General features: G+C 45.7%; 1 protein-coding gene across 5 annotated transcripts in view; it reads right to left on the bottom strand.

Annotated features, from left to right (window-relative positions):
* Positions 1-18,617, bottom strand: part of LOC135903121 (GATOR2 complex protein WDR59-like) — a 95,993-nt gene that overhangs the window by 52,132 nt on the left and 25,244 nt on the right. For all 5 annotated transcript variants that reach the window (XM_065433498.1, XM_065433499.1, XM_065433500.1 and 2 more), the window contains exon 12: positions 5,376-5,588. In XM_065433498.1, coding sequence (XP_065289570.1) covers positions 5,376-5,588 — 213 coding nt within the window. The remainder of the gene's footprint in view (positions 1-5,375; positions 5,589-18,617) is intronic.

Here is an 18,617-nt window from a genome sequence, read left to right as displayed (position 1 = left end):
ATGTTAAACCATATCGCCCTATGCTGTCACTCTCTAGTAAGCATATGAAAAAAATTTGAAAAAAAAAACCGACTTAATCCAATTTGAATACTAAGGAGTAGTGTTTATGTTATTCAAAAAAATATAAGGGAGGGGTTATTAAAATGCACAGCAAATAAAATGTCTTCTAAAAAATTTTCAAATCGAGTTGGACATTCTCTAGCACAAATAAAAAGGAGATGCATACAGAAGCAAACATTTTCGAATATGAGCTATTTCTATGAACTGATAGCATGCTCAGTGTCATGCAACTGTCCTGACATACTCTCAGCTCGCACAAGACGCCTCAGTGTTGTGTTTCACTGCTTTAAAGAGTTTATATTGGTTTGGATGAGGGACACCTGCATCTCAGCATCAGCCAACAATTTGTTTTTTGAGCGCAGGCTCCTTCAAAGAAGTGGTCGTTCATTCCTCAGTGCGTCAATCCTTTCTGTTCTCGTCCTCCTTTCGCCGCGCGTTCGCCCCACGGACCATTTGAAGAATACTCTTGGTCAATTTACAGTCAACGTCCAATTTTTCAGACCCCCTAGGGGCCGCGAAAACTTCCGAAAAATCAGGCAGTCCGAAAAAATAAATTCATGTCTTTTACTGCCCTTAAGGGCTAAAATCGACACATGTACGTCTGAAAAAGCTCTGAATGCCTGTCAGTGCACTTATTAGGTATATCGGTGCTCCTACTGTGACAAGTGAGGACGAGTGCACACGTGTAAAATTAAGAAATACATACAGTGTCCCGCGACAATTGCCCCTTCCTACGCTTGTACGCTTCACCGCGTGACAGGACTGTAATGAGGCGAAGCAGACTTTCGGGAAAGAGCATTATGCAATGCGCCGTGCTTTTCGAGCTTCGAAGACAAAATTATTGCTGTCAGCGGAGAAATGAAGAAACACGGCACCGAACGACAAGAAGCTTAACAGCGAACGTCGAAGCAGCTAGGCCTACCGTTGCCGCAGTGGTGGCCACGGCTGCCAGCGCAGCTGCGTGCGAGAGCACCGGTTCAAGGCGGCGAGGTAATCAAAATAGCAGCGGTGGTGGTTTTCATTAATGCCGTCTCGGACCTGCGGTCACGCAAAACGTTTAGAAAATCGGACGGCAAAGAGTTCTTGCGTCTGAATTTTCAGACGTTATGATACATTGACTCTTTGCGGTACGTGGTGGTGCCGCGAAGCCGTCCGAGTTATCGGGAATCCGGAAAGTCGGTCGTTGACTGTACACTGGCAACTCCTCCAGCCGACGACGATTCGTTACGAGTCCTGTCTGTTTCTCGAGCCAGCATTACCGCGACTTTTGACCCTCTAAAAAAATTACAGCTAATTTTCCCTGATAGAAGCACAAATTCCCTGAGTTTTCCCTGAGTTTTTCCAGACTACTCAAAATCCCTGAGAATTCCCGGTTTTCCCAGTTGGTAGACACCCTGTTTATGCTACTTTCTTTTTATAAAAACAAATTAACTAACATTCCAACTATTACAAACATTATTTGTTTACCATAAAGTTGGTAAAATTATCGATCACGCGCCCTAGTCAGCCAATCGGATAGTTCGCCCCACTGACGTCACATGGGTGATTTGCGCCACATGGGTAGGGGCGGCTTAAAATTCCGCCGAGCAGTGTGCTGCAATCGGCAGTGATGTGCATTTTTAAAACCTTATAATAAATTACACGCTTTACGCAGAGCACTGAGATGCGTCAATTAATGATCAGAAGGACCTACTCTAACGACTCAGTACGTTTGTAGAAAATTATCAAAATCGTTTCAAGGTCCCTTTAAGGAATAGATACTGTGTCCCGTGACAATTGCCCCTTCCCACGCTTGTTATGCTTCACCGCGTAACACTTTTGTACTGAGGCGAAGCTGACTTTTGGAAACCGGCATTATGCAGTGCGTCGTACTTTCCGAGCTTCGAAGCCAATCACGAGGACCACAAAGACGGAGTCAATGCCACTGCTTACAGCGGCGAATTCTTTCAATGAAAAACACGGCGCCGAACGGCAAATGCAACTGGGTTTTTGCTAACTCTCTGTGCTCCATTCATGCTGCAGAATATGGAGTGGTGGAGTGACATGCGCAGTAGTTGGCTGCAAAAATTGTGACTAGCATATTAAGGAGTGGAGTGAATCTGTCTCCAAGTTCACGAGCCGCTGCTACATAAAGATTGCCTGTGCTGCCGGCTCTTCGCGATGCACGGCTTCCATCGAGGATTAAAAATTTAACTCATCCACCAGCGTTGCACATAGCACTAACCTCCAAGGGAAGGACTCCAACCCCGGAACATCTGCATGATTGAGTACCGCTTGTCATACAGTGACAAAGGGAGTAGCGCTCCTTCTTGGCATAAAGTAAGTTTCTCGCACATTATCTAGACACATCCACCCCAACTCACATGAAAACTTACGCCCACTCTATCGTTAATGTATTAATAATAAGTGAACAGGCGCACACTTCAATCAATATGCGCCAAAACATGGGTGACGGTGACTACACCGATAGCTCACTAATGTTTGAAGCTGAACGTTTCATAACGGTCTACACAGTAAGTGAGTGACTAGTGATAATGTGTATTTGCTACAAGTTATTAGAATGTACAGAACATCTATGTTACAAGCCTTGTGCCCAGCAAGAACAAATGTATTGCAACTGAGCACGCCCACGAGCAATCAGGCAGAAAATAAACGATCAGATAATGACAGCCTGGGGAACTTTATCGAGTCAGAAACGTGGCAAGCCGCTGCTTAAAAGTATTTGCTAAATAAAGAATGAATAGCTAAACACACTGATACTGCTTTAATTCATAAACGGAAAGTTAGGATAGCTTGGAATACATTTTTAGCCCTGCTTTTATTCCAAGCACCGTATACACTGATCACACCATTTGGACAAAGCGTAATGAGCTCTGAAAGCGCGTACATGTTATTTGAAGTTGTAGCCAAAGCTTCGAGTGCTGTCCACCCAGTCACTGTCTACGATATCCGTCGAAACAAGTTTGCAGAGCCGCACTGGTGTCATGCACACCCATTGTAAACACAGAGGCAACGCAGGCAAGCAATGGGCGCGTCACCATGTGATAAAACATGGCAGCGCCCATAGGATCGTCGTGAAAAGGGTCAATACGGCACGCGAGAGTGGGCCGCGATCGTCGGTTCCCCTAGTGCCCGGTCATGAAATGCGCAGTTGCTGTCGGAGAACTGCACCGCCCCACATCCCACCCATTCCCCCCCATGGCCTTTTGCGCGATAGAAGACAGTGCATTTGCTCTCTGCTTTCTATTGCTGTTGCACTTTATGCGGAACATCACGGTGATGGCAGCGGCAATAATGTGCCTGGAGTGTCCATATAATTGCTATCCCAATAAAATGGGCCTTATTTGGCAATTTTCTAATGTGTCTACTAACCTTGAGTTCCTCTCGAGATCTTTTCTGTGCATACTTTGCTACATGCTAAATGCGCTGCAAAGTGCATTGCTATCTCTGATGCACTGGTACCTTTAATACCGGTGGCAAAACTTGAAAATTTGCAAAAAGACAAAAATTTGAGCTTCCAGGGATGTTGTTTTCATGAACAAACTCAAGTTCTTAGTCCAGCCACCTTCCTGTCGCTTTGCCCATGTCTGCTTCTCAATGTTCTAGTTTGCTGGCATTCTCCTAGCATAACCATGTACTAACTAGCCCAACAAGCCACTCTCAGGAGAAAAATAATATTTTTAGTTTCTTCCACGAACTAAGAAGCAACGTGCAGACTTACTGAAGGAACACAGGTGCTTTTTTATAAGCAATGCAAAGGCATGACTAGCTCTAATTACAGTGGCTCAGTGGATTTAGTGTTTTCCTGCTGAACAAGATGTCATGAGTTCAACTCCCTGCCACATTAGCCACATTCCAATGGGGATTAATGAAAAGATGGTCCAGTACTTACATTGAGGAACATGTTAAATAAGAGCAGTTGTTTAAAAATAATGTGGAGCCTTCCAGATCGGCATTTCTAATAGCCACTGTATAGCTTTAAGGCAATGAAAATGCTCTATCAAACACAGAATCAACAACAAACAAACAAATAAATAAATATTGCAAAATCATGTATAATCTACTTGCTTCGTGTATACCCTAGCATGATGCAAATAAAATCTGGCTTTAAAGTATGCAAAGGGAGTGGCTGAGGGCTGGGAAGGTCATGAAAATGCGATAAATGTTGTTGTACCTCGTGTACAATGTCATGCTAAGGCTTGTCATGTCATGTTTTAGTGATGAATGCTGCTTGATGCATTTGGTAAGAAGCAACCTGCAGCGGTGCAAGAAAGAAGAAAATATATTAAGAAATCTTTAAAGGCAAAGCTGCAGGTTGCTTCTTAGTTAATGAAAGAAACAGAAGCTATTGTTATATCTGACATTTGCACGGCATGATGATTTAAAAGAAAGGTCACGGGGCACACTGCACATCACACCAATCACTGTTCATTGCTTCTTTTTGTACTTACAACAAAATAATGCAACATGTTTTTTTTTAATATATAACAGGCAACTGATGACAGGAGATAACCTTGTGGAAATTTCAGTGAAATTGGAGATAAAAAAAATTCCCACTTCAAAACTTATCATTTATTATGTATGGCAATTTTTCAAATTTTGATGCCAAAATTAAATATAATGGCTCATCAGAGATATCAAATACACCTTGCTGCACATTTTGCACTGTAGCTAAGTATGCACAGAAAAAATTCTGAAAGAAACTCACAGTTAAAGAGACATTAAAAAAATGTAAAAATAAAATGACCTCTTTTTAGCCTCTTGTTAGAAAGCAAAGTTTGCAATTTTTTGGTTGTGTTGAGACCTTGTACAAACTATTGATTTTATTTCCATTAACAAAGCCATGTAAGTATGACTGAACAAGTATGAAGCATAGAAAATTTCATTTTTTTTTTTGCACTCTTTCTAACTCTGAACATTCTGCAACTGTAGACACTGCATTCTGAACCTTGTCTCAGTTTTTTCAAGATGAAAAAAAAAACAGTGTGTGCTGAAAGAAATGTTTGTTTTCGACCTGTAGAGGAACCTTGCTTTGTCATAAAAAAAAACCTCCATGAAATTGATAAATATTCGGGACCGTCTTCTCCCTCATCACTGTCCTTATTTCAACACAGCCATATATACAAATAATTAGTAGGTTTCAATTCTAATAAGAAATGTTTAATGTCAACGAGACCAATCTAAATAAACAGACAAATTTTAATTGAAAGCACAGGTGCTTCTGGGTGCCACCATGCTAAAGAAAAATAAAATTATCAGCTAAACATAAGTGCTGCTTGCGCACCTTGTTCTTCAGTTATGCAAATAAAGTTTACCTCTTGGATGATAACTTTCGGGATGTTTATATTGAGGAGTGAGAACTCCCTCTCAAGGTCAGGTGGAGGATGCTGAGGCAAGGGAGTCTCTCCTTTGTTTGAGGTGGTCCCCAGAGACTTCGGAAACTCAGGAGAGACGGGCGTGGTGGGCACCTCAGCAACCAGTGATGCTGCCAGGGAAAGCGCGTCGTCCTCCGATACATCTTGGCCACACTGGTGCCAGTAACATGCACATAAACACGCACACACAAAAGGAATGAGATCACATAATAGCACAGTTTTCCGTTCAACTTATTGGAAGGCAGAAGCACTGACCACAAATTAAGGTATGTAACAGGTGAGACATATTCTAGACAAGCAGCAAAATAAGTTGGTCCATTTAAGTATGCAAAGTTCTTTTTATTCCCATACTATCAAATTCCGACATATCGAATTCAAGTAATGTGATTGCCAAATTTTTCAAAAATGTGGTAATTTCAACTCCAGATTTTTAAAGGGTCCCTCACCAGGTCTGGCCATTTTGAGTTGACAAGCGCAGTACATAAAGTGCACGCTAACGATCGTGTTCGCCAAGTATTGCATCTCTACATGCCGTGGAAAGAGCTTAAATTTCAAACCAAATGCCGTTTGCCCTTCTCGCGGCTCTACGCGCCCAGCCGGAGAGGGGACGTCAATCACACATGTGCGCCCACATACATGGCAGTACTGCGACATCACTCACGGTGACACGTTACTTCGAGAACTATTCAAGGCAACATCAGTTATTTGTTTAATCTATTGCTTCAAAATACGAATGAATGTTTACAGAAATAATAAAACAGACAAACTGAATGTCTGCACGTTTTTGTTTCACTCTGTACCGTAGCAAGAGAGATGTACTTTCGTTTCATTTGCTTGTTCCCATGTTGTGCAGTTGTGGGTGCAGAGAATGAAACTGTCATTTTATACAGTGTTCCAGTGCTGCGATCATGCTCTTTCATCCTCTCGCACTTGCCTCAGTGCTCGTGCTTGTGGCACTGACTTAAACAGCTAATCAGATGTTCTCGTGCAGAGTGGGAACAATCGTTGGCCGCGTAAAGTGAGACAAATGTAACAGCTTGCGCGCAAGACCATTACCGGAAGTTCGCCACTATTTCAAAAACTAGAGAAGGAGAGGGAGGGAGGGAGATAAAAGAAGACTGGGCTCGTGACGTATTCAGGGTGTCTACCAAGTTGACATTTCCAAATTCCCCGAGTTTTCCAGGTTTTTCCTGAGCACCTTTGCAAAATTCCCTGAATGAGCCAGAACTTTGTTTTATGTCAAGACGGGCTGACACCATGTTGCCCGACACTGTCACTCTCTAGTAAGCATGTTGAAACAAAAAACGATTTAATCCAGTTTTAATAGTAAGGAGTAATATCCATTTTATTCAAAAAGAAAACAGAAAGAAGGTGATAGTAAAATGCACAGTGGAAAAAATGGTAAAACCCATTCCGAATCGAGTCAAACATTTTCAAGTATGCATGAAAAGGAGATGCGTACAGAAGTAAATATTTTCGAATATGAGCTATTTCTATCAAGTGATAGCAAGCTCATCGGTATGAGGCCTGAACTTTGTCACAACTAAGATCCTCTCTCAGCAGCTGGGAAGCCAACCTCAACTGTCCTGACATACTATCAGCTCATACACAATATCTCAGTATTGGGTTTCACTGCTTTAAAGAGTTTAGTTTCGTTTGGATGAGGGACACCTGCATCAAGGCGTCAGCCAACACTTTTCTTTTTTTAGCTCAAGCAGCTTCAAAGATGTGGCGGCACGCTTCCTTTCTGGTTAATTCCTCAGCGCATTGGTCCTTTCTGTTCACATCCTCCTTCCGCCATGCATTCGCCCCATGGATCATTTGAAGCATCCTCTTGGTCAGCTGAACAGTCAATGTCCGATTTTTTGGACTCCGTAGGGGCTGCGAAAACATCCGAAAATCAGGCAGTCCGAAAAAAAAAAAATGAATGCATGTCTTTAACTGCCCTTAAGGGCTCAAATTGCCATAGGCACGTCCGAAAAAGCTCTTAAGGCCTGCCAGTACACTCATTAGGCATATCGGTGCTCTTACTGTGACAGCAGACAGGGGTGCATGCGTGTATAATTAAGGAATACATACTGTGTCACGTGACAATTTCCCCTTCCCACGCTTATGCTTCACCGCGTAACATTTCTGTATTGAGGTGAAGCTAACTTCTGAAGACTGGCATTACGCAACGTGCTGTGCTTTGCGAGCTTGGAAGCCAATCGCAAGGATTACAGAGGCGGAGTCGGTGCCATTGCTGATAGCGGCGAATTCTTTCAATGAAAAACACGGCACCGCACGGCAAGAAGCTAGCGAACGTAGAAGCAGCTAGGCCTAACGTTGCACGGTGGTGGCTACGGCTGCCAGCGGTTCTGTGGTCGAGAGCACCTGTATGGTGGCTAGAGGTATGGTGGCCCCCTCTAGCCACCATAGCACCAGTTCAAGGCAGCGAGATAATCAAAATGGCGGCGGTGGTGGCTTTGATTAATGCCATTTCAGACCTGCAGTCAGGGTACTTAGTACATTGAATCTATGGAGTACGTGGTGGTGCCGCGAAGCCGTGCGAATTATCGGGCATGTCTGAAAAATTGGGTGTCTAGAAAATCGGTCGTTAACTACTCTGGCAATACCTCGTGCCAATGACACGGCGTCAATGATGATTCTTTGCGATTCCTCTGTTACTGGAGCCAGAATTAACATGACTTTCGTTCTCTTTCAATAAGATTACAGCTAATTTTCCCTGATAGAAGCACAGATTCCCTGAGTATTTCCAGACTATTCAAATTCCCTGAGAATTCCCGGTTTTCACGGTTTTCCCGGTTGGTAGACACCCTGCGTATTTGTCACGTGATCCTCCAGCTTCGATAGGGGAGAACGCAGGGAAGGAATTTCACTTGCACAGGCTGGATGGGGCAACTGGAGAGAGGGTCTATGTTGGCGGTGACACTCGCCTCCTGAAACCATGAGTACGCAGCACCTTAAATATTTCTATCTCTGCTATTAACGAACTAATTTGAAAAATTTTTGTGGCAGAAAACTCCTTAGTGGGCACGCAACAACTTCCAGCGTATAATCAAAATGGGGCCTGGTGAGGGACCCTGTAAATGGACTTAAAGCTACCCAGAACTTGCTGCAAGATGTTGGTGGAAATTAAAAGACCATAATTTATAGTGATAGAATCGAGCATGCTGCTTGCTATTTAAGTAGGAATTATATTTTTAAATTTTCACAGAAAGTCACAAGAGACGGCAAGTGGCGCAAACTGGCGGTGAAACCTAGGTACTTTGGATGTAGCATGTGAGGTTACCCTATTCAAGTCGACTCTTACTAAGAGCTGCATACTTGTTTAGAAATTCAGCTATATTATTACACTTTTGCACTTTAGTCTATGCATATTACGACGTAAAAAAGTTAAAGCTAACAAGTGGCGCTGCCTTTGCGGCAACTAGTGGAGAGGCAGAGCCATCACATCCCTCGTTGCATGACGGCGCTTGTTTTAGTACGAGCGCAAGTGAGAAGTACCCCGAGTGATCTGACCTCCCGGTGAGGTACAAAAAGGCTACTGACTCATTGTGCCGTAGATGTGTGCTAGCACTACAATAGGTTTGTTCAATTCACAAAATGTGCATGGCACCACAAACGGAAAAGTACAAGCGATGCCGATTGTGATGCGCCGGGCTCACGTGGCCGGGCTGCACCCACTTGCTGGAAGGTTCAAGGGTGCGCTGCACTTCAATGGCACCTCACCTGGCACCTTGTGCAATCAAAGACAGAAGTGCAGGGTGCACCATTGTACCTCATACAATTAATCGAGGACTTAGATGCAGCGCAGCATAAATAGGGGCAGAAAGTGCAGAAAAACCTGGCTGAAACGAATAGACCTTAATAATAGCACTAATGGCATATATTAACACTTAGCTTGGCTAAAGAAAGCCTCCACTTGTATATGACCAAAAACATTGTACAGGAAATCACATGAAAGCAAGTAGCTATTATGGCACACATAATACAACACTTCAGAAAATATGAATCGCAGGAAACTCGGCTTGATAAACAAAATATTACTTTCTCACAGCTAGGGTTGCACTTGCTGTCTGCTTCCCGCCAATTTCAGCATAAGATCGCTATTGTGCTCACTTGTCACTGTTTCCAGCATGTTTCCAGAGCATGACTACATCCTTGCTGCAGCTCGAAAAATTGTGAAAAAATACGTTTCACTGCGTTTTCTGCACTACCAATGTATGATTGGACCCTTTAACCGGTAATCTTTCCATTGCATTAAATTTTTTTTTTTTAAATACGGCTGCCATAATAGGTTGTCGGTCGTTTAACGTCCGCGCTTTGGCAACTTTCGGAGACCGCGACCGGCATGAGCTTACCGATCGGCGCAGTCGAATGCGGCGATGGGCGGTGGCGAAAAAGCCGCAACTAGGGTGCATTGTGCGCGACCGTCGCCCGGTGCGAAGTGCGCGCCGTCAGTCGACGATCGTGGCCGTATGAGCGCCCTACGCATGTCGTTTCCCTTTCCCATTCTGTTTTTCCTTTCATGCCTAACGTCTCTTTGTCTCACGCTTCCACAGCCTTCTCGAGCTGCAGGAAGACAGTCTCAAGGGCACGCTGCCAATGCGGCTCCCATATCATGCGAAGCATCCGCCACGAGTGAAAGCCGATCGCGGCAGCGCAGACAGCAGCAGCATGGCAAAATACTGCTCGTATAGGCGCGCTGGGTGTAACTGGCGAACGAGAGTCCGTATATCATACATGCAACGCTTACATCACACTAGACGCGATATTCAATAATCAATGCGCTATGAGAAACGCTGATATTGGCCGGATCATTCGGATTAACTTAATTTGAGCACTGAGCTGTCGGCACACGGTTCCCAAACTAGCGCAATCTGCCACCATCGAAATGCGGCAGCCGCGGCCGATATGGTGGCTTCAACCCTGCGCACAGTCACAGGTGCCCATGCATGCAGTAGCTGGTAGGCGCAGTTTGCAAGGCCTGATCTTTGACAGAGACAATTTGAAATCTCCAGGTTCGAGCATAAATCGAGATAACCCTCCTCATGGAAAGATTGCCTATCGTATTGGCTAAGACGAATCATGTTTTTCTCATTAAACGTGGATTTATATTTTTAATTATTCACTAAATGTCGCGAAAAATTACATTTGGCGCCCCGCGCGGCAAAAGGATGAAGATGCATAAGCGGCCTTCTATTACACGTGATTCCTTCTATTACACGCGGTTCCTGCGCCGGCTTGCACGACAACCGATTTTTAAGGACCTAGTTTTTTTTATGGCGCAACGCAAAGCTCAACCTCGGTAGTCTTTACACCTGTAGCGGTCACTCCCAAAACCGCTTGAAAATTTATAAGCAGAATTTTCCGATCTGAGCAGAAGTCCCTTCTCCAGAAACGCTGAGCAGTGAGTGCAATGTCGATAGCCTGCCTCGCAAATTTTGAAAACCGCCCATCGTTCCGCTTTCACAGAGTAGCTGTGGTCAACCACCTACATTTTGACCTTTTCAACCATTTCAAGCGCACATCGGCGTGTGCGCGTGGGCAGCATGCTGTGCGCGTACGAATCGCTGCCTCCGCGATTGCGCGCGATCTCGGAGGCCGTGTACTGATCAGAGCTCGCAGATGCCGGGAAAGGGGAGCTCAAGAAACAGGAGCTCGCAAGTATGGGGGAAAAGGAGCTCAAGTATCAAAAGCCGGTCCGCGAGCTTGTCTGGCGAAGGCCGACCTGCACTGCAGCGCCTTCCAGGAAACTGCACGCGTACGGACTCGCGACGCGTAGCTAATTCACGGAAGTGTAGTATACTCTACTTTTAACGCAGAAGTGGTTTTTCTCGAGGTTTGCCGCAGACTTGTCTTGTTTTAGCACAACTCAGTTTGAGTATGAAAGGACAGGTGACAGGATGAGCGCTAACAACTGAAGAGGGTGCCAATTACATGCGGCACCATTTTGCGGCGTACACAGGGGCCCAGTGAACGAGCTTTGCACCCGCCGTGGTTGCTCAGTGGCTATGGTGTTGGGCTGCTGAGCACGAGGTCGCGCGATCGAATCCCGGCCACGGCGGCTGCATTTCGATGGGGGCGAAATGCGAAAACACCCGTGTACTTATTTTTGGTGCACGTTAAAGAACCCCAGGTGGTCGAATTGCCGGAGTCCTCCACTACGGCGTGCCTCATAATCAGAAAGTGGTTTTGGCACGTTAAATCCAATAATAACGTGCTTTGCACACAAAGGTGGTGATGAGCGAAACGATGGAATAAGGGTCGCGACGAAAGGTAGGGAAAGAGAGAGACGTGGTTCTTGAAGGGAAAAGGAAAGGTTGACGCTATTTTCTGCAGCCCTTGCGGAAGCACGGCTCAGCGCCAGAAAGGAAAAGGCCCGTTGAACTAGAAATGAAGCACCAACTCGCCCGTTCAGCAATACTCACAGACTTCCGCATGCGACGGAAATTACGTCATCGCCTGACAGTGCGACACCTGGCCCGCTACAGGCCGAACGGGTAGCTGTTTATAACACATTTGTCTCCTGCACTGGAAGTAAATGGAGTTGTAGACTTTCGCTACACTTTATCATCACCTCGGCAGCAAAGTTGGTAGGGCGTCGTCTCGGCGGTATTCCTGAGAGTGGTTATAGATCTCCAGGCCTACCCTCACACAGGCAGCTAGCGATGTCACTGCAACAGAATGGTGGCGTCATCTATGACACCTCTATGGAAGAAGAAACAAAAAAGCCTCGAAATATGCCGCACGACGACAGATTAAACCTATTGAGAATCGCTAGCGACCGTCGCACGTTTCTTGCAACCATGGTTGGGGGCCCGGCGACGCACCAAGAGGGAGCCGGCGAACGGACGAGGGGCGCCCCGCTGGGCTGGCGTTCCGACCGGCGCCTCGACCCGTAACCTGATCCGTGCCCCGTGTTTTCGGCGGACCGCCTGCTGGGCGCGAATGGCCGGCGCCTCCGAGAAGGACGAAGGCGTCGGTGTGGCCAACGGACAACTTGGATTTTGTATTTTTATTTTCTCTTCCTTTTCTCGTCACTGCGATGTCTTTTGTAAAATAAACGTTCAGTCTTGAAGCGAACCCCGACGAGTGAGATTCGTTCCTTCGAGGCTCCTGCGTGCGCGGCCGCTTTACGCCGCCCGAGAGGGTCTCACGCAGTTCGTATACAGTGCTCTAGAATTCTAGAGCACTGTAGTTCGTAGTCGCACTCGCGAAGTGACCTCCACAGGGTTGGTCGTAGCTTTTTATTCCACATTTTCTGGTGCCGAAACCTGGGAGTGCTACATCTGGAACCACATTTTCTGAAGTAGAATAAAAAGCTACGACCAACCCTGTGGAGGTCACTTCGCGAGTGAGACTACAAACTGCGTGAGACTTTCTCGGGCGGCGTAAAGAGGCCGCGCACGCAGGAGCCTCGAAGGAACGAATCTCACTCGTCGGGGTTCGCTTCAAGACTCCTGCGTGCGCGGCCGCTTTACGCCGCCCGAGAGAGTCTCACGCAGTTTGTAGTCGCACTCGTGAAGTGACCTCCACAGGGTTGGTCGTAGCTTTTTATTCCACAAAACCATTGTTCCACTGCAGAGGAATCGATATCTCTTGAGCTGACAGGCACTTGCCATTGCTTCAGGCAATACAAACCAGCACATATGCTTTCCCTCGTTCATGCACTTTAAAGGGACACCTAAGAAAAAATAATTTTAGCTTTATTAGCGAATTTCGCTTCTGCAAAAACAAAAATGCCACTCTTGGTGCGAAATAGGAGGCTTGGTAAACCAGAAAAAAACGCGAAAATAAAAAACAGGTGGCTGTGCCACCTTGGAAGTTTCCGCCCCAGCTAGCCATGTCACCATGGATATTAAAGAAGACTGCTAGGGCCTAGTTATATCGATAAAGATGGACCACACAGTATTCTAACAGAGCCAAAGATTGAACTTAGCAAGTTCCAAGAACGTTCAATGAGCCACAATGGCTCAATAAAAAAAAATGGTTTGAAATACGTGACGTCACACTGGCGGACCGGCACTTAGGTTTAGGAAAGAAATTAAAAAAAAAAGAAACTTTGTCCTTTATTTTCTTTCCTAATAATCGACCTCCTACCGCGAAGTTTGAGAAACAGCTTTGAAATCTTCATCTATCTGTTTAAACTGATCTACTGTTTCTATTTAGTGTCCTTTCAATGCTCGGACGCGTTAAAGCGATTTCTCTCGAAGTCTTCCGCAAAATTGTGTTACAGAAACTACGTAGTCATCGCCCGACATGGCTCAGCCCAGGGCAACACACATATATAGAGTCAGCGTGTACGTATAGTCATCTATACTGCCGCCACAGATGCGACGGTCACTGGTTCTGTTCTCTATGGAATTCAGCAATGAAACAACAAACGCTATCTAAATATCCTCGCCGCAACCAAAAATATCGTAGTTTCGCCCGAAAGGCGAAGGACCGATTGCGATAGTAAATTAGTAGACAGCCATACGGAGTAAGGATAGTAGTTTTATCGGCCGTACAAACTTGTAAACATTCGTTTACTACCTAAATTAACAGTCATGGTGTCAGCGCGGACAGGTAAACATGCATACATCTCACTCGATGACCGCGGTCACTCGCTGTCAAAACGCTGGCGTGAGGAAGCGCGGCGGCAGCGGGCGAAGTGCCCTCCCTGCTACGTCTCGCATCAACGCTCGTGCCAAAAAACACGGCGCGCGGCGAACTAGGCGGACTTCGTCACGAGACGTTCATTTGAGGGATCGCAAGCCGTTTGCGCGCAGGCGCGAGTAAGAGCGGGCGCGAGAGAGAAAATTTGGGGGCTTTTGCTCCTTGAATATGTGACTTTACCTAGGCACTAGGGAGGAGGTTTCTTAAAGGGACCCTGAAACGATTTTGGCGATTTTCTACAAACGTACTGAGTCGTTAGAGTAGGTCCTTCTGATCATTAATTGATGCATCTAAGTGCTCTGCGTAAAGCGTGTAATTTATTATAAGGTTTTAAAAATACACATCGCTGCCGATCGTAGCGCACTGCTCGGCGGAGTTTTAAGCCGCCCCTACCCATATGATGCAAATAACCCATATGACGTCACGTGGGCGAGCTATCTGATTGGCTGACCAGGGCGCGTGGTCGATAATTTTTTCCAACTGTATGGTAAACAAATAATCTTCGTAATAGTTGGAATGTTAGTTCACTTGTTTTTATAAAAAGAAAGTAACATAAAGAGAATGCACAAGAACAATTTTTCAATACACTTCAGCACTTCCGGCACACAGCAAGTGTCGTCTGCTTGTGTTACAACGTACTCCATTTTGACGAGAGCTCCGCGGTCAGAGTCGGTCTCAGTCTTTTCGCGAGCACTATGATTCGACTTTGTTGCCTTGTAGACTGCAAACCTAGCGACTGGCAATATGTCAAGCTGCGACATCGTGTCCCTCTGCAAGGCAGTATACAAGCGAACTGGCTGCTGCGCATGGGACTGCCGGTATCCGATCGGCGCCACGCGTTTGTGGCCGTCACTTTACACCGGAAGATTACTAACGCAATACCGTTTCGCGAGTCCAGTATTAGGGCAAACGCAAGCGCAAGGGGACAGGGTCTGGCCGCTTGACTGTGCCGGGATGAGTCACGAGATGAGCAGAAGGGCAAATGCGAATGGTCTGCACGGTGCAGCCACCTGGTGGCACAGAGCTCAACCATACATAGTAGCAGCAACGAAGTGTATTCTTCATTGCTGCTGGTGTGTATTTTTCGCAGGAGTGTAATCAACACGTTGATTTATAAATGTTTAAAATGCTTTACACTTGGTTAGAGCAATATTAGCGCTTTGTTTGACTGGTTAAGCGCTGCGCCAGCAAGTGTCTGGACCGTGCAGACCGATCAGGCTGCTCACGTACGTCTACGCTAAAGTTCCTTCATCAGCTTGAGTTTATGCCTCCAGTCATTTGCCGAAATGACCAGCTTGCCTATTTTTAGCGGAGTACCGGACACGTTCGGCGCTACGACAGAATTCTCGCAACGCACGCTGCTTCGATAGCTCTCGGTCGACGGCCAAGCGGCTAGCGGAGAGGTCTCGCGCGGGAGGGGGCGTGCTCCTAAACAACCGGAAGTGAGCGATATGACGTCGCATCGTGACGCTGAACCAGTGAAGGCGGAGCTTAGAGCCGCTCGCTCGGCGAGCGAGTTAAGGAGGAAAAGCATAGCTAGGGAGGAGGGTAACTTCTAATCGCTTGCAGCTCCATTAATACGTAACATTTCACTTAAATTGTGGTGCGAATGTTCTACTTAAGCTGTACCCTACGCGCCTACAAAATTTGTCCGAACCGTTTCAGGGGCCCTTGAACGCGTGTTGTAGGCGTTAGTCCCTAGGCGTACCGGCATTGCGAAGTGGGCTCAGGAAGAAACTCCTCCGTAGTGCCTAGAAAAAGTCACATATTCAAAGAGCAAAAGCCCCCACATTTTCTCTCTAACACCCGCTCTTACTCACGTATGCGCGCAAACGTCCGGCGCCTCCGCAAGTTCTACGTCCCGCTGTACTTGCTAGCAATTGTAAAGTCACGGCCCGCGCGGGGCGCGCGTGGCTACGCAGCAGTCGCCAGTAAAGCCCCTTAAACTTTGTAAAGTAGTGCCACTCTCCTCCTCCGCCTTCACTTCTCCTCGTTTCTCCTCTCTTTCGCGCTCCCTCCTCGACCGTGGCGCCACCTACATTGCTCGAGCGTAGCAATGGCCCCAACATGCGCTCCTCGCCACTCCGTAGACGCTTCTTGAGCAAAAATGGCGCTGAAGCAAGGCGCGTGGGCCCACGTGATGCTATTAGGCCAATAGTAACGCGGCGGCGGCCTCGGCCAGAGCGCGCGAGGAGGAGGCGGCATTCTTCAAAGCGTGGCACTACTTTACGAAGTTTAAGGGGCTTTAGTCGCCAGGGTAGAACGCCCCCTCCTTTTCCTGCCGTGCGCTCGACGGAAGACGGCGCGCTTCCTCCTCTCCTCCCTTGCGTGCGGGAGACTGAGCCGCCATTGCCGACTCACCCTTGCACGCTTTCACCCCCACATACAGCATACGGCGCGCGGCGACGGCTTTATCGCCCTTGGACTTTATACAGAACTTCACGGCGACGCCGACGGTAGAAATGCACCTGGAGTGTCCATATAATTGCTATCACGATAATATATACACTGTCAAGTGGACCATTTCTTTAATAAACCGAATTCATTTCTTTGACTCTTTCTTCTATTTCAAAACGACTAGCTTTCTTAGGCTCTTTCCTCGTTTTTGTACTCGGGCTTTCTCCACTAAAGGCACATGCTCTCGCGTAACTGAGTTGTGGGGTGCATTCATCGCCAAACACCAACTCGGACGCCAATTGCGCGAGACCTTTATGGAGTCTGAAGGCTTAGATGCTGTGGTCTGTGTCTCCATTGTCTGGTCTGCCAGTTCAGGCTGCATTTTTCACCAAAAAATAGCCCTGAAAAAAGTTTTTTTTCAATAAAAAGTTACAAGGCATTTATGTATTACATATTTTTAACAGAAATCTTTCTATTTGGTCATGCGTTGTAATTCCCTGTTTTTACATCTGGAGTATAAGATTCACTGGAACTTACAAATTGGTCGCAGTGCATGTATTTAGTTTGTCACCTGCAACAGTTGTGCCGATTTCGTGAGAGCTTCACACTTGCATGTTATCAGATCAAGTCAGTGGCCAGAATTCTTTAGGCACAGCCTCACTGTTAACCAACCTAAGAACGGCATAAATACTACCACACTCACATCTCCTGTGGTAAAATGTTATGGGGGAAGAAAGTGAACACTCCATTCTGTTAAACTTCATTTTTGAGGATTTAGAATAGGTGTGGTAGATGTGAAAAAGCATTAGTGATGATTATATGTATATACAAATATGTTTTCTTTTTCATGTCGAAAATGGCGAAATACAGAACAATGCCACAGTTACATAGTCAAGGCCCTTTTGAGACAACTCTACACAAAAATGTCAACATTTTGTTAGTTTGCTAAAATAAATCTTTTAAGCATCTGTGTGTGTTTGCACCTTCTAGGAGTAACAACTCCTCTGAATGCTTATTAATCTACTGCAACAACATTTGCATTTTTACACACATATGAACAAGGCATCTTTCCATTTTCACCAAATGTCAGAAAGCCTTGCAGTTCACACAAAATAAGCACTCCATTTTCATTTATATGTGATTAAACATTTGTTTCGGGTTATGTTTGATCGAGTGATGTACAGGGTTTTACGGCGCAAGGGCCAGATATGGCCAAAGAGTGCCATACACATGGTGATACGTTTTCAATTAATCATTTATGAAAGGGAGAAATGTAATGGTGGATGTAGCATGGCTGTAAATAGGTCTTAAATCAGTCGTAACTTGCGTAAAATATAGGAGTATTAAAACAATGACCAGAAATGCAAGCTATGATCATAAATGTTTTGTTATGCAGGGATGACGTAATAAAATGTGTAGGTGAACGTAGCACTACTGCCTCATCAGGGCCCTTGAATGCAAGTGCCTGGAGACACATGCTATACTAGGTGTACCTAACGCAGCAGCAGCCTCTCATAAGAGGCTGTCCTACGTAACATTTGGACTGGTAATTTTCAATGCAAGAATGTCATTGGAAAAATTTAAAATAGATTTGGTGTCGAATAATGGGTTTGTGCCAAGAAACTGCACTCGGTGTAATGGGCTATGTTGTCAGTATGTTAAACGAAAGTGTTTCTTCCCCTCGATTTCCGCTTCCTGACACTCCACACAGGTGTAGATGACAGTTAGCCTTTCACCACATCTGCTACATGTAGGAGGTTCAACACCACTCAACGAGACGTTGTGTGCACCCTATTCTTAGTCAACATAACAGCACATCAGTTTGTCATGATGTTATTATTAATGGGGAAGTGCTTAACTGTGGCTTAATTAGATGAAGTTTATTCAATGTTTGGGCATCCCACAAGCATTGCCAATAGTCTCAATTTGTTTCATATGAATGGTTTCAAATCTATGGCAGGAACAGCTATGGAAGGGGTTGAAATCTTTTCTTGTTGTGGATGTGGCTATTTTGTTGGCGAGCATATTACCCTCAATGAATATGTGCCCAGGCACCCAGCATATTATGACACATTGATTGCATGTATAAACTGTACAGGAGTGTATAAAGGTCAATAATTA

The sequence above is a fragment of the Dermacentor albipictus genome, chromosome 1 (assembly GCF_038994185.2).
Source record: "Dermacentor albipictus isolate Rhodes 1998 colony chromosome 1, USDA_Dalb.pri_finalv2, whole genome shotgun sequence".
NCBI classification, from domain to species: Eukaryota; Metazoa; Arthropoda; class Arachnida; order Ixodida; family Ixodidae; genus Dermacentor; species Dermacentor albipictus.
This window is presented reverse-complemented; position numbering and strand designations above follow the sequence as displayed.